This window comes from Mustela erminea, chromosome 8 (assembly GCF_009829155.1).
Source record: "Mustela erminea isolate mMusErm1 chromosome 8, mMusErm1.Pri, whole genome shotgun sequence".
NCBI classification, from domain to species: domain Eukaryota; kingdom Metazoa; phylum Chordata; class Mammalia; order Carnivora; family Mustelidae; genus Mustela; species Mustela erminea.
In genome coordinates, this window is record NC_045621.1 from 46,159,281 (window position 1) to 46,184,264 (window position 24,984).

The following is a 24,984-nucleotide window of genomic DNA, read 5'->3' on the forward strand; positions in this document are numbered from 1 at the left end:
AGCCCTCTCCTCCACCCACACTTGGGCCTCAGATACACAGAGCTGCAAGCAGAACCCAGATGCAAGGGGCACCTGGGTGGCTCATTGGGTTAAAGCCTCTGCCTTCAGCTCGGGTCATGATCCCAGGGTCCTGGGATCGAGCCCCACATCAGGCTCTCTGCTCCACAGGGAGCCTGCTGCCTCCTCTCTCTCTGCCTGCCTCTCTGCCTACTTGTGATCTCTGTCAAATAAATAAATAAAATATTTAAAAAAAAAAAAAAAAAAGAACCCAGATCCAAGGTGCTCACTTCTTGGTCCTTGGAACCCCCAGGGCCTGGCTTTCTCTTTCATACCTCCCAGGACAAAGAGCTCACCACCTCACAGTGCAGCCCATAGCACCATCAAAGAAAAGACGAGTTTCCTCCCTCAGACCTGGCCTGGTCCTGTCCTCTGGGGTTGTCCAGAGCACGTCAGTCCCTCTCCCAGGGCAGCTGCTCAGTGTCAAGGATGCTGATGCCCTTGGCCGGCCTCCCACCCCATCCATACCGTGTTCTGCTCCCCACCGCACACTCCGCGTGGCCCTTCCATTTTCATGGGACTCTGACCTATAGGGAGGGGCATTGCTGTGGAGGACCTGGGTCCCGCGCTCCTGACTCTGGCCCTGTCTGTGCCTTGGCTCCACCATCTGCAACCCGTGATATCACATTTCTCCAGCTTCCTTGGACCTCAGGGCAATCCTGAATTCCCCCAGGAGAGCAGGTGGCCCCACTAGGCACGGCGCTGCAGGGACCTCCCCGACTCAGGGGCGGCCCCAATGTTGTGCACCCCACCCCTGGTCCTGGGAGCCCCCTCCTCGGGGAGAGTGACACCAAAGTGTCCAAGGCCAGTTGTCTGCTTTCCCCTCCACTGCTGGTCAGCTTGCCCTCACTGCCTCCACTACCACTCCCTGTGACATGTGTTCCACATACCCCCCTCCTTGGGGCTCAGGCCCTAGGCCCCACGGCAGTTCTGTGTATGCCCTTGGACTTCTCACAGACCGCTCGCACCTGATCTCTTGCAAGGGCAGGGCTGGGAGAGAAGACGCAAGAGCAGCCCTGGCCCACTGGGCAGTGTCTGACCACAGAGGAGCCATGGAGTTCAGGGGCTGCAGGTCACAGAACCCAGGACCACCACCCCGCAGACCCCAGGGTGGGGCAGTGAGGGGCCCGGGAGGGTCACGGGGGTCCGCGTGGTGGGCAGTCAGCAAAGGAGTTTGCCAGCTGGTGGACATGCCACCCCCAGCACAGGTTCATGCAGCTTCCGTGTCCTGAGGGAGATCAGTGCAAGCGTCCTGATCCTGTACTTCTGGAGCTCCTGGTTGTGCTACAAGAGGGGGACCCACATGCAGCCCACAAAGTGGACCATGGGAGTCTGGCAGCAGACCCCATGTGACCTCCGAGGCCCGCATGCTCACTAGCCCCCTCGGAGAGCATGGGCTGCCACTCAGACATCCCAGGCCTTCCTGCCCAGACCATATCTATCAGCCACAGCTCTGGGCCAGCCCACGCAAAAACAGACGCTGCCTGAGCTGCCAAGTGTGATCTCCCAAAAGGGTCAGCAAGGTCTGAATCAGCCACGGAGTCCCAGGGGGACCCCTTCCTCTGGGCCCAGGGGCAGGCCTCTCTCTCCAGGCCCTCCCGTTCTCACTCAGCCCATATGCCCAGAGCACTGGCTGGAAGCTGCTTCCACTCAGGGGTTCATACAGAATTGTCAGACCTCAAGAGAAGACATACGGGCACGGACCCCAGAGCTGCTCTCCAGAAGCTGCTCTCCAAGAGACCCTGGGGGAGCCGCCGGGCGAGCTGCTGGCCGGCCTGGGAGCAAAGCCCTCGGCAGAGAAACAGAGAAACTGCACAGGATAGGCCACCAAGACACGGCCACGCTCTGATGGTGACCCACACCTCTGCAGCCACCAGCTGCCCAGAAACCAGCAGCCCTTTCTGCACTATGCCCCTGGTGGGCCGGGCAGTTCCCGTGTGCCATGGACGCAGGAGCTGCTGAAGTGAGCGTTCCAGCACCAGAGGGTCCCTCCCACATGTGGCTTCTGTGGGCCTAAGGTTGGAACAGCAGTGCATGCCAAACTAGACACACCTAGGCCTGGCTCCCGGGGTCCCTGAAGCCCCACTGTCAGCAGTGGCCTGGTGGTCATGGGCAGCCCCATCTCAGCTGGATGCTGGTCTGTGGCCCAACCACATCCAGGACACGCAGTCAGGGTGGCCAGAATCTGACATGCACGTCTGACTGGCATGGGTTGCAGCTGTGAGTGCGCATTCGTTGCTTCTGTGGAACATCCAAGCCTATCGGCCCTGGCCTGTGTGTCTGCCCCACCTGGTCCTCCTCCTCCTTACTCACCCCAGGAAGGTTGCAGCAGCAGCAGGGAAATGGGGTGTCACCCACGGCCCCAGCCTGCCGCTTTTCCCTGGAGTCCTGCTTAGAAGGCCCTGCTTCCTTTCCCAGCTGCCTCCAGCCTCCAGTCCAGGCTGCAGGCTTGTGGCACGGGCTGGGGATTGAGGACGAAGCCCTATGGGAAGCACAGAGACCGGGAAGCAGCTGGGGTGGGTTAGGGGGACAGGGTGTAGCCCACGTGGACCCCAGTGGCTAGGGGTGGGAAGAGCCATAGCGCCAACGGGGTCAAGGCCTGGCCCCAGGAGGGGGGCCTGCACTCCCGAGGTGGGGCTGTGGTGAAGGGGCCTCAGGGCACGGACCCCAGAGCCGTCAGGCACCAGGGTCCACGGTCACTCAGGAAGCTGAGCCCAGGGAGACGAGGCAGGAGCCAGCAAACTAGAAACCACAGCGGGAGAGAGAAACAAGCTCCTCACAGCCATCCCCAAGCTGCGGTCTGACCAACCGGCCAGCCCAAGCTGCTGGATCATTTGTGTGCTGGACATCAGGGGCAAGGAGCAAACCCACAGAGTGGGAAGGAGGGCTCAGAGAAGGCCGGGCCCCACGCTTCCGCACGGGGCCCTCGCTTGGCAGGGGAACAGTCCAGGCAGGAGGGACAATCCCAAAGTGGTGGGGGGGCTTACAGGGAAGGGAGCCAGGCCCTAGGAGGAGGGGTCCCCAGCCCCCAAATGGATCACAGCCCGCATCCCCGCCCAGGCTTCCTTCAGGGATTTCTCACGTGGTGAGAACGAGGAAATGGCTCTGGCCCTCGGCTTCCTCAGGGCTCCCACGCAGCTACATCCCTGTCACTGGGCGTCACAGCCCAACCGTCTGAGCACCAGCAGCCTGTGGGCTTATGCTGCCCCTCGGTTTCTGGTGATTTCTTGAAGGGATCTTCTGCAGAGTCACCAGACATGAAAGGCACAGAGCACAGGACTTAAATCACCGCTCCTCGTCCCCCCGATCCCAGCGGCCGTCTTCTGACCCCCCTGCCCATCACTGCCCATCACCTCCCCTCGTCCCCTAGGTCCCATGGGCCGTCATCCATCCTGACCCCCCGGCCCATCATTGCCCAGGAGCCCCGCGGGTCTGCTTCTTCGAAGGTGGCCTCTCCCACCAGCCCCAGAGCGGTCTTCCCTCCCCTGGTCTGTACTACCTGCCCGGGAGCCTGGGGCTGGGGGTTGGCTACCCAGCCAACTGCCTCCTCTTGCAGAGACCAGCACAGGGGTGCCCAGCTCTGGCATAAAGCCCATCACACCCTTCTACCTGCACCACACCATCAAGCAAGGGACACGTGGGACTGCACACAGGAGGTGACTGCCCACAGGGCAGCTGACAGGGGTGCTGGCCCAGGAGGGACGGAGGGCACTGAAGAGGCGCTGGGGAGGAAATAGGCAGACCTTCCTGTGGAAGATGCATGTGTGCTGGTGGCTGGGGTGTGAGGGTTCATCTGTAGGCTGCTGTCCGGCTCTTTGTGGACACTCGGGGTCCCCCAAGGAGAAGCAGGTGTGGGCCAGCACTGTCACCCAAGAGGTGGCCATCCTCAGCTAGTGGCAGAGGCAACCGGGAGCCGAGCTAAGCCATGAAGCTTTGCAAGGCAGGAAGGAGGCTGGGGCTGCCACAGCCCAAGAAGGGGGCTGGCAGAGGCTGTGGGGAGAGGGGTTCCGAGGGTCTCAAATCCAACCACTCAGTTACATAGCTGCTACCTCTGTCCCCTGGTTCAGGGGTACAGACACACTGACAGTGACCAGTAGCCTGGGGCACTCCCCCCACGGGCAGAAGTCCGGAGCTCTGGGCGGTGCCCGAGCCTGAGTGTCCAGAAGGAGTCTATATTTAACGTAAGTGCAGAGTATGCAGCCTGCTTCCTGTCCAGCACCTGCAAGGGACACACCCGATGGAGGCCGTGACCCTAGGTAGTTGAACCACAGCTGCTGGCAGGAGTCACTCCTCTCCTGAGTGATCACCCACCGTCCCGATGGACTGTCACCGAGGACAGCTGGCTCTCAGGGAGGGGGGAGGCGGGCAGGTCCTCAGGGGACAGAGTCACTGGAGAGCAGACTGACACCTGGACAGATCCTGGAGCCAATTAGGGTGGCCTGGCTGCTAGGAGGCCCTGCGGGGCTAGGACAGAGGCAGGCCGTTCCTCTCCTCCGGGGTTGCCCTGCGTGTGACCCATCTTCAGAGGACAAATCAGGGCAACGTGTCCCATCCACGGCAGGCCCGGCCACACCCATCCCTGTCACGCCTGTCAGAGCGAATATAAGAGATGTGACCAAGGATTGGCCTTCACACCAGGAAGCCAGCACTTTGGTGCGAGTTTTGAGGTCCCTTCCCCTCTTGGAGAGGGTCTGAATCAGATGTGGCAAATTCTGGTGCTCCCAGGGCCGGCAACCGACAGAAAAAGTTGAGGCCATTCTCTTGCTCTGGGTTAGGACCAGTTGTGGTCTTTTCTGAGCCCTGCCCCTGCTCATCCCACAGAGGTGCTATCTGCATGCTAAGGACCTCTATCACACCCTCCATCCACTCCAGAACATTCCCCAGGAGCCATGCCTGGGCCCAGGGCTGCCTGGTCCTGAAGGTTCTCCTTCTCGTCCATTGACAGCCCAGGACCAGGAGCCACAAGCATGGACACCAAGCAGTGAGGCCACGGAGCCTGTGGAAGCCCCGAGGGGCTGGGCATCTCCCTAGAGGAAAGGGTACAGGGGTGTGGGCGAAGGCTGACCTGTGCCGGGCTTCTCTGTGTGGCCCGAGTGTTTAAGGGGGAGAATAAGCCGAGGTGAATGTTGGGTTGGGGAGTAGGGGCAAGAGGCACGACAGGCTGTCCCTCCAACCACGGAGCCGCAACTCTCCTGGTTTCCTGAGAGAGATGGCGGATAATGACGCCGGCCTCCACAGCCCCCTCATGCCACCACCACAGGGATGTCCCACACTGAGCTCCCCGGGTGGGAAGACTCACTGGAGGCAGGCCTTACCCTCTATGCCCGCAGAGCCCACCTCGTCGGGGTCAGAGGAGGCCCAGCCCCTGAGCAATGCTGCCGCTCCCTTTGCCTCCCTGAGGACACCTGCCTCACATCTCTCCGAAACCCCTGGGCTCAGATTCTGGGGGGAGGGTCCTATAGGCAGTCTAGGGTGCTGGAAGTTACCTAAGCTACAGCATGGGTCCCCTGGGCTCTGAATCTGGATCTCGGCTTTTACCTTCAGAAGCTGAAGGTTATGCTTGTCCAGAGGGGCCTGGGACAAAAGGACTGGCTAGGGCCCGTCCACTTGCCTATCCAATGAGCCCCATGCCAGCCCTGCAGGCCCAGTGGGACTACGTCCAGCCGGGGAGCCTGGCCTGTGCCTGCATGAGGCACTCCGGTGGCTGTCCTTCTGGGGGGCAGCCAGCAGAGGCCCTGAGGATTCCGGAACAAAGATCCCGTGCTTCTCAAGGACAGCTTCCTTTAAGCACAGGTGACCCGGTCTTGGATTTCCATCTTGAGGAGACAGATTGGTCCCTCGAAGTCCCTCAGCAGCCCTCCCACCGAGCATCCCCCCTCACTGCCAGGTCCCTTCTGGCCTTGCCCAGGCAGGCTGACTCCCATCTTCTTGAGTGGCCTCAGAGGAGCCCAGGCTCTGGGGGTCCCCGGGACATCCCCAGAGTCCCATATTGGTCTCCTCTCATTCGAGGGGCAGTCATTCCCGGCTGCTGGGCCCATCTCCAGCAGCTGTCCCTCTCTGCTGGGAGAGACCCAGCTTGGAATGAGGCGTGGGGAGGGGACACCGGTCTGCCTTGATGCCCAGTGCCAGACTCAGTCCAGAGGCCCCAGGAGGCCCAGGCTGGGAGGCACACAGGTATGTGCCTGTCCCTCACTTGCTCCTGGGCCTAGGTCCTATCACCCCAGTGGGTGAGCTCTGGGTGTCCCTGCTGGTCCTTTATGTGGCTCTGGAAAGTTTTCAGTGACAGGGTTACAACGAGTGTGGCACAAGTCACCTGTGGAATAGATTACCCTGAGACCGAGCTCCAGAGGGAAGCGTCCAAGTGCAAGGTTAGGATGATGGGGGTCTCCTTTGGCCCTCGGGCAGGTGGTTTCTCCTCTCCAGGCATCAGTCTACCCATCTGCTGGACACATTCTCACTACTGACCTGAAAGTTCTTTTCTAGATGTTAGAAAAGAAATCCATAGGGGCTCCTGGGTGGCTCAGTCGTTAAGCATCTGCCTTTGGCTCAGGTCATGATCTCAGGGTCCTGGGATCAAGCCCCACATTGGGCTCCCTGCCTGGTGGGAACCTGCTTCTCCCTCTCTGGCTCCCCCTGTTTATGTTCACTCTCTCTCTCTCTCTGTCAAATAAATAAATAAATAAAATCTTAGAAAGAAAGGAAGGAAGGGAGAGAGAAAGAAAAGAAAGAAAGAAAGAAAGAAAGAAAGAAAGAAAGAAAGAAAGAAAGAAAGAAACAGAAAGACAGACATAGCTTCTGATTTTCCCTTAGGAGAAAGCTGATGTGTGGCCCCAAGCACACAATTCCTCCCAGGGAGAATGCCCCTGGAAGGCCAGGAGCCCTTCCCCACAAGGGCGGGGGAGGGGGAGGCCTCGGGGAGAGCCAGCCCCTTCTGGCTGTGGTGTTTCAGGTGAACAGCTTCACTCAGGGCGTCTCCGGTGTCCAGGAGACCGCTTGCAGACAACAGCGTTCCTTAGTCCCCATGGCAACAGGGCCTGCACTCCTGTTTCCAGGGAAACTCAATCCTCAGCGTCGCGGTTGCCCCAGCAACGCCTCTGTCTTAGTTGGCTGCTTGGTCGCCAGCCCAGAGGGGGCAGCTGGACACCCAGACCGACCAACCGGAGGAGCCAGGTGCTGCACAGGTGTGGGGCTGGGTGCACTGGGGCAGGTCCCAGCCTGGCCAGGGCACCAGGAGGACACTCACCAGGCAGCCAAGCCCCGGCTCTCTCCCGAGTCCTGTGCTCCCATCCGAGATGAGCTCTGCCTCCAGCGAGCCTGGCCACGGGGATGCCACTGCAGAGCGGTCTCCGCTGGGGCTGGACACCGTGATCCAGGTCAGTGGGGCACCCGCCCTCTAGCACCCTCCTGGGTGTAGTCTCCGAGGGCACCTTGGGAGGGTGCATGGAGAAGCCACACCTCCCCAGCTCCAAGAGGCCCTCAAGCACTCACGTGGTCAGCACGAGCACGCACACTCGCGTGTGCACGCACACATACACCAGGGCAGCCTCAGCTCAGGAGAGGGGCCTGGGGAGAGAGTGGCCTGGGCGTGGGAAGACCTGAGTCAAGCACCTGGCCTCCCCGTTCATGCCTGCATGAGCTCAGGCCACCGGCCCCCTTCTCGAGCCTCAGGGTCACAGCATGCGCACTGTGGGTGGGGAGTGACGGACTACCCTTCCACACCAGGGTCGCACATGCTGGGATCTCATTCCCAGATTTCTTCCTGGCAGAGTGTGGGAGCCGCCATTGCTGGGCAGATAGGGTTCATCCCAGGATCTATTCTGTGACTTCCAGAACTTTCCCATGTGCAACAACAGTGGGGACCGCGAACTCTCCCCCTGCCCCTCTCTCCTTCGTTCCCCTACTTCCCAGAGTCAATCCAGTGCCCAGCACCACCATCCCCTCTCCTCAGCTGCCCCCCACTGCCATCACCTGGCTCCGGCCACCTGGGCCAGGCCGTCCCCACCCTGACTGACCTCTTGGGGATGCCAGTGAACCCTCGGTGCCCTGGCTGACTCAGTCATTAATTAACCCGGTTCTTAGAATCTCAGAGTGTGCTGTAGGAGGTTGACGTGGGGTTGACGTGGTCAGAGAAGAGTGATTGCCCATGGTTGGTGCCACGTGATTACATAACACGGTGCAACCACCCTCCACATGCACATGCACATGCACACCCCCGTGCACACACACATGGTACCCACATAGGGTACGACATGATGGGACAGGATCCTTGAGTTGGGCGATACAGCAACACAAAACAAGGGCCGGGCCTGGTGACTTTGTCTGGCTCCCAAGACTCTCAATTCTCTGGCTGGAGAGAAGGACCGGCAGAGGGAGGTCAGGCTTGCACATCACAGTTTCCAGACTCCTTCAGCCAGGCATCGCACCCTCCCATCAGCTGTCAGGGGGGAGGGGTCTATCATCCCCTCTGGATTCCAGGAAAACGTAGGCTTGAGGGTTGAAGCACGTTGCTATGGTTACCGGGGTCTGAGGGAGAAACGCGGGCTGGAGCCATTGTCTGGCACTGGGCGCAGGTGCCTGGCAGACAAGACTGTCCCACAAGTCCCCACTACCTGTGGGAAACTGTCACCTGGAAGTCACAAGGAGTCGTACCCGAGGTCCACACCGCCCACCCAGCCAAACCTGTTATTTGCATCGTGGTGATGGAGATCCGGGTGCCGACACCCCAGGGGGTGAACAGGCAGGCTGGCGCCAAGAGATGCTCAGATAGGCCTGTCCAGACGGGGAGGCAGGCCCACGGGGCTCCTCCAGCCCCGCCAGCTGCAAATGGAGAAACTTAGGGGCCTGGGAAGGGGCGGTTTGTGGATGGGGGCCTCGCGGGGGAATGGGCCTGAAAGTACCCCGGTGCCTAGAGAAGCGCCCCTTGCAGCCTGAGCCAGGCGCTCTGGGGCCTCCTCCTCAGAGCTGGGTTCTTGGGGCATCCGGGCCCAGAGGAGAGAGACGGGAGAGCCTGGGCAGGGGGCCAACACCAGAGGGCTCTGGATTCTGGGTTCAGTCCCTTTAAGAACTACCGAAACAGATGCTCTTTCTTTTGGGTATAGGTTCTGATTAATGATAATTTCCTGGGAATTTGTCCACAATATCTGAATTTCCAGACTTACTGACAGAAGTTATTTCCAGTAGGTTCTTGTTGTTGTTCTGATGACTGAGGACCTGAAGCAGGTGGCCACCGGCCCCTGGAACTGAGGGGCTGGAGAGCCGGGGCTTCCCATGTGACATTGAGGGGACCCGGGGCAGACCAAGAGGGGTCGGTCACCCTGAGCGATACCACGTTTCCTTTTCTGATTTCAGCCATTGGTTGATCCTCTTTCCAGTATTTTTGCCTTCTGGTCCATTAATGTATAGACTTATTATCCTTTGCTTTTCAGTTCTTTGGGATTGTTGTTCATCTGACTTTTTGAGATGCGTGCTTATCTCATTAATTTGCAGGTGTCTTTAAAAAAAAAAGATTTTTTTTTTTAACCGTGCGCCTGGGTGGCTCAGTCGGTTAAGTGTCTGACTGTTGGTTTCAGCTTGGGTCATGATCCTGTGGTTGTGGGATCGGGGCTGGCATTGGGTTCTGTGCTCAGTGTAGACTCTGCTTAAGAATCTCTCTCCTTCTTCCAGTCTCACTCCCTCCGTCTCTCTCTCCGCACACGTGCGCGTGCATGCTCTCTCTCTTTCTCTCTCTCAGGGAAATAAATAAATAATATCTTAAAAAAAGGTTTTTTTAACTTCTTAAAATATTATGGTAAATATAGATGTATCTAGGCATAGAATTTACCATTTTCACCGTTTTTTTAAGTGTGCGGTTCAGCGGCATTGAGCCCATTCACACATGTGCAGCCATCACCGCCAGCATCTCCAGAACTTTCTCACCTTCTCAAACGTAAACTCTGTCCCCATGAAACACAGACTCCCCACCCCACCTCAGCCTCTGGCACCCGCCTTCTGCTCCCTGCCTCCATAAATTTGGCTCCTCTCAGGACCTCGGAGGTGGGGTCAGACACTAACTCTCCTTCTGGGCCTGATCCATTTCACTCTGCGCAGTGTCCCTGGTCGGGGGGGTGGAATCCATGCGCTCGCCGTGGTCACAGCGTCCTTCCTTTGTAAGCCTGGATTGTGCTCCACTGTGCGGCTGGACCAATTTTTATGTCTCCACTCACTTGTTCACAGACGGCTGGGTTGTGTGAATACGCTGCTGGATCGTTGATGTGCAAATCTCCCTTCCAGTCCCGCCTTCACTCCTTTTGGGATACACCCAGATATGGGGTTGCTGGGTCCCCCAGTAACTCCTGGTTTAATGTGAGGAAACCACCCCCACTGTTTACCACAGCAACTGTATCATTTCCCACTACCTTTTGGTTGTTTTTTTTTTTTTAAGGTCTGCTTTTCTTTCTAAACAATGCATTTGCTACCTTCCATACATTTTGTCATAATAATTTTTGTCATTATCCAGTTCAAACTGTTTCCTAATTTCCATTTGATTTTATCCATGGGTTCTCTAGAAGTATAAACACCCTGATTTCCAAACACATGGGGGTTTTCATATTGTTTTTTTAACACCTCGTTTGACTACACTGTGCTCAGAGGTTTTGTTTGGAACATCTTGGCGAGGACAAGCCTACTGGCATCCAAGTGGGGAGAGCAGGGAGGTGAGTGGATGTACGGAGCTGACCTCAGGGAGGAGCTCCATGCTGGAAATAGACATTTGGGGTTGTTGGCAAGTGAGTAGCCGGGTGTGTGTGTGTACATAGAAAGAGGAGCTGGAGCACTCTCCACTCAAAGATGAGGGAGGCAAGAAGGAACCAGCCAAGGAGACCAAGACCGATGTCGTGAGGACAGCTGGAAGGGGTGGTGTCAGGAAGACAGTGTTTCAGGGAGGAGGTGGGACCCACCTGCTGCTAACAGATCAAGGAAGTGGAGACCACGGACCACTGGGATTAGCAGCATGTAGATCACGGGTGACCCTGACTGCAAGGTCCCCTCATGGGGCATGTAGGAGCAACACTTTTTTTTTAAGAGTGGTATAAATTAAAACAGTTTGAGTCTATAAGAAAGGTCTGAAAGAGAGAGAAAAATCACTGATGCATAAGGAGAGGGCAGGCTTGCTGGAGCCATGTGTTAGGAGCATGACAGAAGATGAGGTGGGATAGGACAGGATGGGGTGGGAGGGAAGCTGAGGGGGCCCACCCATGGGACAGGAGCTGGGATGGCTTGAAAGCATCACAGAGTGGCAAGCCCCCATTAGTCACTTGCCAAGGGCCATGGTCTGTCCTCCTTCCAAGCCAGCCAGGGACCGAGGCACCGGCCCATCTTGAATCTTCCGTCCATTTGCCCTGATGCAGCCAAGGTCACAGCAGACCTGGTTAGATCAACCAGCTATGCTGATCAGATGGGCCACATCCCCGTCCTTGTTCAGACACACTGCCCTTCCTGCCGCCACCCAGGGTCCAAGGGGACTGTGGTGGCACAGCTACCAAGGGGGCAGGCATTCAAGCTTTCCACAGTGTTCTCTGCGCCCTCCTCCCCCAGGCCCCACACAGACTTTGAGAACCCTCCCTTTGCTTCCACTCTTCCCTCTACCTGGACACCTGATCTGTGTCCCCACTAGCTGTTGGACAGCTCGCCTGCCACTTCCTCTAGGAGGTCTGTGTGGGCACTGCAAACACAGGAGCAAACAAGACCAACAGGGCCCTTGCCCTTCCAAGAGTTCCTAAATTGTTCGTAATTGGTGATTTGCTCCTTAGGCTGGGTGTTCCGCCATTCACATGGTGACCTGTGCCAAGCGTTGATCATGCTGGGGACACAGAGATAAATGACAAGTTGTCCCCCCTCTCCCCCAGATGCCTGTTCAGTGTCTGGCCCGCATCTTCCATTTATTATGAGTTGAGGACCAAACGGCCCCCCATAAAAGCACGGCCCTGCTCCTGGGGTGATACCCAGTGCCCCAGAGGGCTCTACAAATGCGTAGAAATCTACACTGGCCAGTGCTGAGACACAGCAGTCAGTGGCCAGGTGCTAACCCAGACACAGAGAAGCTCTTTTTCCTCAGGAAACGGAACCTGGCAGGCATTCACCCCAGCTAGGGCCCTCTCTGCCGCAGGCCAAGCCACGGAAAGATGGCAAGCAGACGTCCGGTCGCTGGCCTTGGCTGCAGGCCCTGTCCTCGGATATGTTCTCCCAGCTGTGCGCGCTCCTGGCGAGGGCCAAAGCCTGCTGCCAAGGGATGCGGAAAGGCCTGTGGCGCCCACAGGTGTGGGAGGGCTGGAGCGGGCAAACAGGGAGGAGAACAGGGGCGGGGGCCTCGAGAGCCCATCTGCCTGGGCTCAGGGACGTGCCACACTGGGGAGGACACCTGAGGCCAGCATGCCTGCTGAGACCCAGTCTCCAGCCACCAGGAAGGTGCCAGGACCAACACAGGTGGCTCAGTCCTAACTCTGCCTTTCGTGAGTGCATGATCTTGGGGGAGCCCCCTCACCCATAAAGTAGACAAGAGTGGGTGTGACAATGTTCGCTAAGAAATCCTCAGTGGTGAGTTCCCTGCCTCACTCCACTCATAAGGGCTCCCGACCATCATGACCTTCACTTCTCGTGGCTTCTCAGCGGGGCCAGTGAGCCCTGCACCCTTGCACGTCCCCCTGCCCCAGCCTCCTAGCTCAAGGGCTGGGACAGGCGCAGCCTCTTGCAGTGCCTCTAGCGGCCACACGGCGGCACTGTGGGAGCTCGGCCTCCTGGCCCTGGCAGCGGCGGGCGGGTCCACGCGAAGAGCCGCCCAGGACAGCCCCTGGAGTCTCACTCCCTCCCTAGGTCTGCTGCTGCCTTAGGACGCTGCAGCTTTAACCTGGCTGAGCTGGGATCGTCCTCAGGACGCTGTCTACCAGGGTGATTTTAATGAGAGGTTCTGGTGCCCCTCCCTAACCGCCCCTGGGGTGGTTCACTCTGGGGCACCCAAAGATCCCCCTCAGTCGGGTACAGGGAACCTCACCTTCTCCATCTTGAAGATGCCAGGCTCCTCTTGTGAACCCATCCTTCTCTCCGCCTGGGTCATAGGCTGTCTGTGTCCCCGTGTCCCTAGCAGCCTGGACGTCCAGAGGGGACACTCAGGGACTTACTGATGCTGCCCCAGCAAGAGGAAGTAGTGACCTTGCTCTTCGTGATTTCCATTCCTGACCTACAAGGTCATCTGCCCTCTGGAGAGGCCTCCTGTCCCGCAGACTCCACACGGCACCCTCCACAGAGCTGCAGCACCCCCAGGGCTCTAGGATGCCCCCTCCCACTTCACAAAAGAGGAGCTGAGGCAGAAGACACACCGAGGGTCACAGCTTTCGCTGGCTGTGGTAGGGCAGGGACCCCAGCCCGATTCTCATGGGGAATCCTACTCTGATCCAGGTGGGGGATAGATAGGGGAGCCCAGGTTCCTACGCGTGCAGGCTATCCCCTCCACACAGCTGCAGTGGAGAACGGAGCAGTGGGGAGCGGAGCGGTGACCGTGACCAAGGGGTGCCTGGCCCCCTACGCGGGGATCTGCTTCCATGGACAGGGCCACACAGGGGCTGGGAGCTCGCCTTTAGTGCAAGTTGAGCTGAGGAGGGCGCTGGGGGCAGGAGGAAGGGTAACGGCTGGGTTCAACTATGAGTCTGAGGTCTTTGGGGAAACCGACGTCCAGCCCTCCGACGGGCTGAGAGTACGGGACCGGGCAGGAGTGGGGTAGCCCGAAGTCTCCCTGTGCACTGCCGGGACACGCTGACGCCCAGTCACCGGAGCCAAGCCACAAATAGCCAGCTGGGGAGGAGGGTCCCGGGGCGGAGTGAGCAGCCTCTGCGGGCCAGACTCAAGGCTGCCCGGAACAGGCAGGGAGCAGCGAGGTCCTGCCCCCAGGTCCGTGAGGCCCCGCGATCCGCCCCGGATGGAGACCAGGCGTCTCTCCTGGCCCCGCCCCCTCCTGGCTCTTCCCTTTCCCCTCCCGGACCCGCCCCCTCCCGATCCTCCCCCTGCCCCGCCGCCCTCCCCTCCTGCCCCTCCCACTCCCCGTTCCGGGCTTGCCCCTTCCCCGCCCTCAACACCCCACGGTCCCTCCCCTCCGCGCGCCCCCCGCCGCGCCCCCTCGGCTCCAGCTGGGCCACGGCCCATCGCAGGCACCCGGCCACAGCTGGAACCCATTACGCCCCCAGCGCCTCTTGGGACGTCTCGGCTAATAAGTGACCCTCTGTAAATGTTAGGAATGAGTCAAGTTTATGCGGCGCTGCTGCCTTCCCGTTAGCGGGTGGCGCCTCGGATGCCCGAGGGAGCGGGGAGGGTGGGGGAGGGCGAAGGGGCAGAGCCATTCCGGGCCTCGGAGGGAGAGCTTTCTGGAGTTCATTGTTCCTACAGCGGGGCCGCTACCCCGCTGAGCCTCAGTTTCCCCCGAGTGCAAATACAGGGTTCAGGGCAGACAAAGGCTGAGCCCCTTCAGCCGCCTTGCCTCCCGGGAAGACATTAGAGGCGGTTGATGGTCTTGGCACCCGTGCCTTGCTTGGCCCAGAAAGGGTAGCAGGCACGTCCTCCCAGGCCCCCAATGCAAGCTGCTCACCTCCCACCCCGGGTAATATTGAAGGGGGTCATCTGGGGGAGATGTGGGGGGATGGCGCCTTCCCAAGGCCCCCTGCTGAGTCAAACTCAAACATCCTCCTGCAAAGCAAGACTCCAGCCTGAAGAAGGGCTGGGTCCCAGGTGGGCCATGACTAGGGTTCTCTCTCCAGGGGGAGGGCAGTGGCAGTCAGTGAGTGGTATTTGCTCAGTGATGGTCCAGGAACTGGGCTGCTGTTGGGGATCAGAACGGGGCCCTACCAAGTGTCATGCAGGAGCCCAGGTCTGGGGGTGACTCTTGGCAGTCTGGTTCAAGTGGAACATGCCTTGTGTCCGTGGAGAATTGGAGGCATGTGGGCAGAAATACCAGGGCAGTGCAGTGGGCAGAACAAGGGTAGGCCCAGAACCAGGGAACCAAGGGAACCCCAACCAGCCAGGGGCTGAGAGACAGAACCAGGTGAAGGGGTCTGAACCTGGAGAAGGTCTTCAGAGAGAGCTAGGAGGAAATCAGAGGAGGGAGGGGACCGGCAGTAGGAGGTCACTCCTTGGGACCCCGGGCTGGGAGGGAGATCTGGAGAGCCACAGGGTGGGCGAGCAGGCTCTGAGGAACCACAAGGAGAGGGATCCTGAAAGCTAGAGGAGGGGTGACTTTGAGCACATCTGGGACTGGGTAGGGGGTGACAGGAGGAGCCCGGTTTACAGCCCTGGAGAGTCACTGGGAGCAGACATCTGTCTCCAGGATCCCCTGGGAAGACTTACATGTCCAGAGAGGGTGCAAGCCCCTGGATGTCCTTCCCAGGGCCAGTGCTGCAGTTAGACCCGGCAAGAAGGGCCTGTCCGGCCTGGGGTTTGGAGGGCGACGCCCGTGGCCCTCCCCCAGCTCTGCTCACCTAATGAGGCAGAGAATCCCCAGGGCCAAAGCAATGCACCAGCAGAGCCCAGGGTCCCTCAGCCCCAGCCTCTGGGTATCCAGGACCCTAGGATTTCCTGCCTGCTTCCAGGCCTCCTGAAACCTCTTCCACAGCAGGTCAGCTACTCTGGACAGGCCAGGAAGGAAGGCTGTCATCACTCTCCTCCCACAGCCCCTCCCTTGGTTCCTGTCCTGCTCTCTCCCAGGGCCTCCTCGTGCCCTTCCTGGAGGGCAGGGAGGTGGATGGGTGGGTCTAGGTTCTTACAAGTTGCCAGTCCCTCTCAGAAACCCCCACAGCCAAAGTGGTGAGACTGTGCCACAGGGGGATGCCAGATCGGGTCCCATAACCGAAGCAAGGGCAACTGCCTCCCAGTTTCTCTGGAGGGGCCCAGTATGAACACTCAGCCCGGCCCCCAAGGGATGGAGCAGGACCAGAGAGCAGGGCACTCGTGAGCAGCTAGGCTATGTGTCCTCCTGGCCCCCAGGGCTCAGGACACATCCCAGGCAGGCAGGGTGCTGTCCCACCCTGCAGGTAGAGAAACCAAGGCATGTACTCTGGGAGATAGCCTCAGGCAGTCCTTTCCGGGGCACTGCTGCTGGGGGCCGGGGAGCCCTGCGGTGGCCCCACTAACCCCAGTGAGCTTGTGGGAAGGTGTTTGGCAGCTGTCCAGGAGGCTGCCAGCCTCCAGTGTGTCTGCATGACTGTTTTTCAGAGGCTGGAGGACACTGTCTTGAGTCCCATGGCCACCAGAGAAGCCCGGACACTGACCGTTCGTGGGGCAGGCTGGAGGGCTTTGCCCACGCCTCTGCCCGCCCGAATCCGTGAGATCGTGGCTGGCAGCCTGGGGGACGAACCACATCAAGGTGATGGACGGTGGTAGGGGTGACGACGGAGGTGAGGGTGGGCACCAGGGGAGCCACAGGGCCATCAGCTTCCTTACCTGCCCCATAGTGTCCCCTATGGCCCCTCCAGGCCTGTCATCTTGCGGTGTGATGGGGCACAGAACCACACCCTCCCACAGGGGTCACCACAAGGGTCCTATGTCAAGACCCACAGCGTGTTTACCACGAAGCCACAAGGACTCTCCAGCGCTGCATTTCTGTTTGTGACACATTTGTGACCAGCCATCTGGATTTCATCGTATTTGTTTCATTAGATGAGCGAAAATCCTGAAGGTCAAAATCCAGGAAACACAGACACTGAGCTAGTCCCCCCAGCCCGCCCAGCCCTCTGCTCACCCAGCCCTCCCCCCATTCCCTGCTGCAAGAAGAGGCTTTGCAGCTGAGGGACTGGCCCCCAGATGGGTCCCCGCAGCAGGCCACCCAGCTGATCAGGCCACTTGGCCCTTACTAGTGCAAGTGACTCCCTCATTTGTGTGTCCTTAGACCCCTTTCTGTAGTCAGGGTCTATCCAGCCTCCTGACGGAACCAGTCACTCACAAAAGGTGTGTGCCAAGGAAGAAGAAAGCCCACTGTGTGCTTAGAAAAGCAGCTCACTATTCAGATGTGATTTGGTTACCCCAAATCAGTAGTTCTCACTGCTTCACAGGGGAAGGGAGTCCCCAGAGTCCAGGCCACTCCCACACCCTCCACTCTAATTGGTTTGGGACTGTGTTGGGGTTAGAGATGTGGATGAGAGGTAGGGCAGCCGTCGGTGGCCAGTCCTCCAGCAGGAGAGGGAGGGAGGTCTGGAACATGAAGCCCACATACCCCAACCAGGGTCCCCAGGTCAGACCTGGGACCCTCCTGGACGAGCAGGGCAGACCAGCTGTGGGAGCCCAGTGAGGGGCCCAGAGGCCCACTGGACAGGGTGTGGTGGCTGAGGAGATAGGGGGATCCTGGTTCGGCCACCCAGGCTGACACTGGTGCTACCCGTCCAGGGACACAGGAGCCTCTGGCCATCGCGGCCCGTGTGCAAGAGGAGAACGAGCTCCTGCAGGAGGAGCTGTCCAGGCTGGAGAACCTGCTGACCCAGGCAGGCTCTGAGCAGGACGAGCTGGCCGGCAGGTACCATGCGCTCAGTGAGCGGGTAAGCATGTATCTCGGGTATGTGGGCACAAGCAGAAGGCAGCAGCCTGGCCTGTGGCAGGGCGGTCACCTCCTGAGACTGGTGGTCAGAGGGCCGGGACCATTGTTGAGTCTTAGGACACAGTGACAGGGGACCTCAGCCACAGCACATCTAAACCAAACCCCAAGCCACAGACCGGAAAACAGGCTGGAGAGGGGAGGGTGAGAATAGGCGGGTGTCCAGGCCCCTCTTCCTCCTAGTGCTCCTCTCCCCTGGTCTCTGAAGTGTGGACTTGTGTCCTGGCTGCCTGGGGGCTTTGTGGGGGCAACCTGGTCATCCTGAGCCTTTGGCCCCAGTACCTCACTCTTGGGGTCTGCTAGGAATGGGCCCCATCCCTCAGACAGAGCCTGTAGAGAATTGGCTTTGCCCCCCTGACCTTTTCCTGACAATCAAGGCCACCACAGACCTCAGAGGACAGCTGTGACCAGGGGGTCCTCAGTCCTTGGTCCCCAGGGCACCTATAGTGCCTTCCACCGCAGCAAGAGGCCATGTGGTTATAAAGTGTGGGGTCGGGGGTGCTCCTGTTGTTCAGGTGCGAACCCATACTAGAAAGCTGAGGAAGCCTGCCAGGCCTGAGCCTCTTTCCAGGTCTGCCCCTCCAAGCCCCATGGCTCCTGAGTGGGACTGGGCTAGGATGCCCGGTCCCCGTGTGGGGTGCTCAGGGCCTCCTATGCGTCTGGCCCACCCTACCCTTGCTGTCTTCAGAGTCCTCCTTGCACTACGTGGCAGGATAGATGACCCCACTTTCCTCAGAGCAGCCAGACTTGCCAAGGGCCGTGCTGCCTGCGTTGGAGCCGAGACTGAACCAGGGCTGGCCCTTCCGAGCATGACCAGTGACCCGTGCCAGCTACCCAAGGGCATCGCCAGCCCCCACACTAAACACCCGCTCTCCCCGCTGCCTCACCCCTACTGCACCCCTCAGGCAGGACCACGAGGGTCGGTGTCCTCATCCCTGTCAGGGCCAGGAGGACATCAGCAAGCTCCAGCCCTCCGGGGCTGTCTGTGGCCTGGGCCCAGTTGTGGGGGTGGGGGACCTTCCTAGCACAGGGTGGGGAGATGTTGGGAACCGGGGGTAGGAAGAGAAGCCAGAAATCCTGCGGACAGATTAGTAAGCCTCATGAGTCAGAGCTGAACTCCCAGACCCCGCAGCTCAGCGCACATGGCCGGATCCCATGGGCGTCCAGCCTCCCCCTTGTGCAGGCGCCTGAAGGGGCCAGGCCTCCCCAGCGTCACCCCCGAGCAGATGGACAGGGTGGGGCGGGGGTCAGGGTGGCCAGTGTGCCTGCTCTGTGGGCACCCCCAGCCCCTGCTCAGGCCTCCAGCCTGCCTACTGGACCTGAGTTCCCCTCCCCAAACACCCCAAGTGTGCTCTGGGTCGGCACAGCTGGGGGCAACCCCTGGCACCTCCTGTTCCCCTTGGATCTCCAGGCTCCCCATCTGCTCAGGCCCCAGCAGGGAGCCAGGAAGGACACAGGCTCTGAGGCAGGCCTGGTCCAGCTCAGACGACCCCCCTCTCCACCAGGCCTGCGGGGGGACGAAGCCCACTTGTGGTGGTGGCCATGCTCCTGCTCACCTGCGAGAGGAGACAATGGGAAGGCAGATTCCAGCACGGGGTGGGGGAGGGGTGCAGATGCAGGGGCGGGACCCCTATCTTCGGCTCTCTCAATGGAGAGTGACCCCAGTTCAGCTATCCTGCCCCTTACGAAACAGGCCCTGGAGACCCCTCCTCAGCCAGCCATAAGCACTGGGCATAGGGTCAGAGGCTAATGCCTGTCCCTCGGCCTCCTTATGGGGAGGGGCCTGAGCCTCAGCAGGCCCCTGCTGGCAGCCGGAGGGACACCCCTTCTCCCACCTTGGGGAGGGCTTTATCCACAGCCGCCCTGCCTGGGGGCTGGGGAGCCACTGGCCAGGTGGGGGTTTCTGTTCCTCTCCAGCTACAGGCCCGCCTGGAGAGCATGGAAGCTCGGCTGCGGAGGTCGGAGCTGGAGCACAGCGTGGACCTGGAGGAGGCCTTGGGCCGTCTGGAGGCTGCTGAGCAGAGGTGAGTCGGGATGTGTGAGGCAGTCAAGGCTATTGGGAGCTAGGCCATCACCCCTAGAGGTGGCAGACCCCACTATGCCTTGAGGCCTTTGGCCAGTCTCTTCCTAAAGTGACTCCAAGTCAAATTTGCCTGGACACGTTGGCTGCAGGCCTCAGAGGCAGTGGAAGGAGTGGGCAGAGCAGGGTGGGGAGGGGTCCCACAGGCTGTGGCCTCAGGTGTGGGGTGCAGGTCCCACAGGTCTGAGGGTCTCACAGAACCTGTGCTCCTGAGCATGCCCCCTCCAGGCCCCTGATGACGCCAAGGCTAGTGCCCTGGCCCGCTCTGCAGGCAGGCCCCTGAGCTAACTGTGGCCCCTGTTAGCGCAGCCAGTCCCGGGGTGCCCATGGGGGCTGCCCTCAAGAACCCCTTCTTCACATTCTGGTCCTACCTCCCAGGTCCCCTCGGCTGCATGGTCAGGGACTCCTCTGTTCACCAGCGGCCAGAGCGTGCCGTGCCCTACCCTCCCGGTGGTAACGCCAGCTCTCCAGAAGCAGCCCTGACCCCCAAGCTCCAGGACCCCATTCCCAGAAGGGAAGGGCAGATCTCCACACTGCAGGGAAGACAGACAGGAGGGGTTACACCCCTGAGCCCAGCGGCAAATCCAGACCTGGGGGAGGTTAGAACATTTATGGAATACTTCCCGTTACTTGCTTCATCCTCAGGGACTCTGGAAATGGAAGGAAAGTGCTGAGAAGCATTTTGAAAACCAGTTTTCAAAAACAGCGGGGGAGGGGGGAGGGGTCACAGCCCAGGAGGAGAGGACGCCCAGGTTGCAAAGAGGAACTCAGAAGGTCCCTTTTGTGGCCTTGCAGCCTGCCCGGAAGTGCTGGATCTCAGAGAGACACTCCAACCTACACAGCCGGCTTCAGTGGAAAAAGAACCCGATTGGTCACAGGGGGGCTGCCCCCGTCCCAGGGCGTGTAGACTCCCTCTCTCCACTGCCCTGTGCCCTCCTCCCAGGCCTGGTGCCCTCAGCTCCCAGTGCCACCCCTCTCGTGTGTCTCAGGACTCACGGCCCCTGCAACGGAGCCAGCCACACTCATGGAGCACAACCAGGAGTGCTCAGCACGGGAGGAGAGAGAGTAGGCATCTCAGAGATGGAGGAGGGTGCCGGGGGCACTCAGATACTGGCACCCTTTGGGGAGCCGTAGGGGACCCGTGGCAGGTGGTCTGTGCCTCTTAGGTGTGGCCTGGGGACCTTCACACCCGAGCTGGGTCAGCTGGGCCCAGGAAGCGTAGGGCTGGGCTCTCAGAGAGCCTTTCAAAGGAGAAGCCACTTGCCCACTGTCACGCTGCTGTGGTTTTGGCCCATCCAGGAGCACGGGGCTCTCCCAGGTGAACGCCCTTCTGCGGGAACAGCTGGAACAGGTGAAGAAGGCCAATGACAGGCTGGCCGAGGAGCTGGCCAGGACGGCGGACGGCATGCTCCATCTTCGGGGCGAGCTGGAGCTGAGGGAGGCCCAGCGCTGGACTGGGAGACAGGTGCTCTCCCACTGTGCCCGTGGGTGGGGGACAAGGGCTCCAGTGTTTGTGGCTGGTGGCAGGGAGGATGCAGAGGGGGCCAGGAGAGGGTGAATTGGTTCTCGCTGTGGTTACTCCTGGAAGGCAAGGCCACTGACCTCCTGCTATCCCATGTTCCCCACCCAGCTTGGCCACAGCAGTCTACAGAGTGGGGGCACCGGAGGAGGGAGGCCCTCACTTGAGAATAGGCGGGACCTCAAGATCAGACTCGGAAAGTAGAATGAGGGCACAGGGTCCTGGCTCTTGCACAGCCTTCCCCATTCTTGAGAGAGAGGCCTGACTCTCTCTCTCAAGGCCTGACTCCTGCTTGGACTGCAGGGTCGGGGACGCTCAGAGGAGTCAGGAGCCACGCCATTGCTCCTAGCCCACGGCCAGTGCCAGCAGGGCCCTCCCAGGGCTTGCCTGATCACAGTCTTCTGAAGCCCTAAGCCCTGCAGGGGTTCAGGACACAATGCCCCAGGCCACAGCCTCAGGGTTGTTCTCTAACAGCAAGACCCCTGGTGTGAGCTGGGGGAGATGCTTGGGAAAGATGAAACCCCACTCTCCTCCCTGGTCCAGGTCTTCCCATGGCTAGGCTGTGGCCCCTGAGTGAAAAGAGGCATTCACACCTCTGCTCTGGTCTGTCCTTGGACACAGTCCCCTGAAAGGGGCCCAGCCTGGGACAAGGTGGGCCTCCGCAGCTGTGGTCATCCCTAAGGGAGGGTCAGGTATCCCCATGGCCTTCCTACTGTCCTCTCCAGACGCCACTGGCAGGATTCCTCTCAGACACCCCCCAGGCTGACCCCACACAGATGTCCCTCAGAAGAGCCCACCTCATGGGGCCGTCCTACACTGTCCAACCAGCGTCAGGTGGAAAGGACAGCTGTCTGGGCCCCTGCAGGCCCGGGCCACAGCTGCCACACAGGAGGGCTTATCCCCTGTGCCCAGCCGTCTGTGGCTGTTGTTCCATGGAAGGCTAGGTGGACCTCCTGCTGCGTGGACGGGGAGGAGCAACAGAGGGAGAGTGTGCCTTTACACGTGTCACTGAGAGGGCCTTGTCAGTCACCACAGGGTTGTGGCTGACAGCAGGGCTCCTGCATGTGGCAGGAGGCCTGTGAGAGGCAGCCCCACATCCCTGCTTCCACCTCTTCCTGCGGCTGGACTTGGGCCCACCGAGCGGAGATGAACGTCCTAGAAGACAGGTCTCTAGTTCAGCTTGGACTGGCAGGTCGAGGGTCTTCATCTCCCCCCTCGGACGTGAGAGGAAGTCTCGCTGGTCAGCAGGTGTTCTCTCTCAGTATTTTAAAGACCCTTTCTTTGTCCTCTGGCAGGAGGTTGGCCCCCAGGGCCTTTGAGGGTATCTGTCCTCCCACCTGGCAGCTTTAAGATCCTGGCTTTGACTTTGTGGTCCTGCGGTTTTACTAGGGTGTGTCTCTGCAGACTTCTTTCTGTTTATTCTGCTTCGGACTCATCTGCTGTGTCTTTGTTACTTTCGGAAAGCAGCCCTCGCATCTCTGAGTGTTGCCTGTGCGCATCCTCGCTCCTCCCGACTCCAAACAGACCCACTGCTCTCAGGACCCCCGACTCCCTCAGCCTTCTGAACCTGGCATGTCTTCTTTGTGTTTGTAGTCGAGACAGTGTCTTCAAATACACCTACCTGGTCAGCATGTCTGTCTCTGGTGTCCAAGCGCTGTCAATCCCTGTCTGCTTTGTTTAAATTCCAAATATCCTGGTTTTCATCTTTAAGAATTCTGGTTGATTCTTTCCCAAATATCTTACTCTTAACTCACATGTTCAAGCCTCTTGTTTACTTGCTGAGGCATCCTGAAAATAGGTATGTTCTCCATTGTGTTTGATGTTCCAACATCTCAAGTTCCTTAAGGTCTGATTCTATTGTTTCTTCTGGCTCTTGACCATAGTGCTCTGTTTCCTTGTGTCTTTAGAGATTTTTTTTTTTTGTTTTTAAATTTTAAACCAAGAGCTGTTTATTTTTCTTAGAACTTTGTGAAAGTTCTTTGGAACCTGGAAAGGAGGTGGCATCTTTCAGAAGGGATTTTTGTTTGCTTCTGACAGGTGCGTAGGGGATCTGACAGTCTTTGGGGCCCAGTGAAGTAAATTTTCAGCCTGAGTCCTTTTTAAACCCCAGGTTGTATGAATTCAGACTGAAAACTGCATATAGGCTGACTTGGGACCCCATATCCACAGGGAAGATACTTTTACTCCGCATCTTACCATCAGGCTGCTGTCACAGAACCACAGACTGGAACTTATGTCATGCTAACATTAATTCTCACAGTTCTAGAGACAGGAAGTCCGAGGTCAAGGTGTGAGGCCATTCAGCGTGCAGACAGGGAACAGCTCCTTCTCACTATGAACACACACAAACCCACGCACAGTGGAGGGGGCAAGAGAGCTCCCCAGGGCCCCTTTCACAAGGGCACTAACTCTATCATGAGGGTGGAAGCTGAAGGCCCCACCCCAACCCCGTCCCACTGGGGATTAGGTTTCAACATTCAGATTTTAGGGCATGCAGACATTCCATCCACGGTACCTCCTTACGGCACCCTGCAGGCAGGGCTGTATGTGTGCTCGCGTGTGTATGTGGGCACATGGGTTCTGGTCAGTCCTCGCTGGCACCCCAACTTGGAAAGCAGCTTTGAGATCTCACTCCTGAGTGTGGGCAGACTCCCCCTTTGGAGGGGCCCCAGGCTTCTCTCACCATCCCTGGAGCCGCTGTGGTCAAGGAAACGTGTTTGAGTTACTGAGCTTGGCAGGAGGTTGCCTGTGCTGCTCTCGCGTTCCTGACCTCGCTGGTTCCTGGCGTGACTGTTCCTCCCCACATTGGCCAGCCCGGCCTTGCATTCCGGAAGCTGTGAAGTCTGGAATCTAACATAGTTAATTGAAGTTCCTGGGCAGCCAGGCCAGGCATCCGCTCCTCCAGGGGGCAGGTCTAATCCCTGCTCTTTGATGATCACGATGGGGGGCTGGTGGAGCAGGGCAAGCACAGAGAGGACTTGGGGGCACACAGCCAAGTGTTCCTGGGCTCAGTGGGGTGGGGGGGCTGGGATGTGGGATCAGGACAGGGGATGGCAAAGCCTTCATGAAGGAGAGAGGGTGTGTGTGTCCTGAGAGCTGGAGGAAGTGAAGGCGCTTTGTTGGAAAGCAGCATTCCAGGGGCGCCTATAATAAGCAGGGAGGGCAGAGGGAGCGCGGGGGCAGCGCTGGGCACGTGCTGAGCCCGCTGGGAGTGCAGGAGGTCAGCACTCAGGACACAGCTGAGTTTGGGGCCAGGGAAGGTGGTGTGGAGACTCAGGACCCCTGGGCTTCAGCTCCGTTCCCTGGAAGGCAGACCCCACTGGACGTACATGGCTCCATCCCGTTATGGCCCCCAGCTCTGTCCCCTCTCCCACCCCTACAGTCCTGCAGTGGCTTCCTGCTTCCCCATTACTACCCCAATTCACTTAGCCCTGTCTCAGCGGGCAGCTTCTCCAACTTCCCCTTTGTGAGCTCCAAGTGGTAGAGGCTTCTGGGTCCCTGGCACCTTCGAGGACCAAGCCCCACAGCTGGACATGTTATGGCTCCCCCAGAGCTGCTCTCTTGGTGCTGGGGGAGGAAGGGAAGCTCCCCTCCCTGCACTGGGGGAAGGAGGTGACCCAGTTGCGGAGGGCTGCAGGGAGACCAGGCTGGGTGAGTCCTGGTCCTGGGCAGGACCCAGCTATGGTCACCTGCCCAGTCCAGGTCCTCAGGGTGGGGGAGTGAGCACCA

At 59.5% G+C, this 24,984-nt stretch overlaps 1 protein-coding gene and 1 long non-coding RNA gene across 12 annotated transcripts in view; one reads left to right on the forward strand and one right to left on the reverse strand.

Moving 5' to 3' along the window:
- Positions 1–196: 196 nt before the first annotated feature.
- On the reverse strand, positions 197–6,617 carry LOC116597558. 4 transcript variants are annotated; one of them, XR_004288666.1, is made up of 4 exons: positions 6,387–6,617; positions 3,140–3,297; positions 2,371–2,539; positions 197–1,341 (listed from the first exon to the last, which is right to left on the reverse strand). It is a non-coding gene; the product is annotated as an uncharacterized LOC116597558 (long non-coding RNA). The 4 variants fall into 4 exon arrangements; XR_004288665.1 differs by lacking the exon at positions 197–1,341 and adding an exon at positions 1,779–1,867; XR_004288667.1 differs by lacking the exon at positions 197–1,341 and adding an exon at positions 1,782–1,846.
- Positions 6,618–7,149: 532 nt separating this feature from the next.
- Positions 7,150–24,984, forward strand: part of CROCC2 (ciliary rootlet coiled-coil, rootletin family member 2) — a 60,889-nt gene continuing 43,054 nt past the window's right edge. For 7 of the 8 annotated variants that reach the window (XM_032355428.1, XM_032355425.1, XM_032355427.1 and 4 more), the window contains exons 1-5: positions 7,150–7,430; positions 16,285–16,435; positions 17,452–17,600; positions 19,574–19,680; positions 21,036–21,201. In XM_032355428.1, coding sequence (XP_032211319.1) covers positions 7,350–7,430; positions 16,285–16,435; positions 17,452–17,600; positions 19,574–19,680; positions 21,036–21,201 — 654 coding nt within the window. In that variant the 5' untranslated portion in view covers positions 7,150–7,349. The remainder of the gene's footprint in view (positions 7,431–16,284; positions 16,436–17,451; positions 17,601–19,573; positions 19,681–21,035; positions 21,202–24,984) is intronic. The other variant, XM_032355431.1, reaches the window with a different exon arrangement.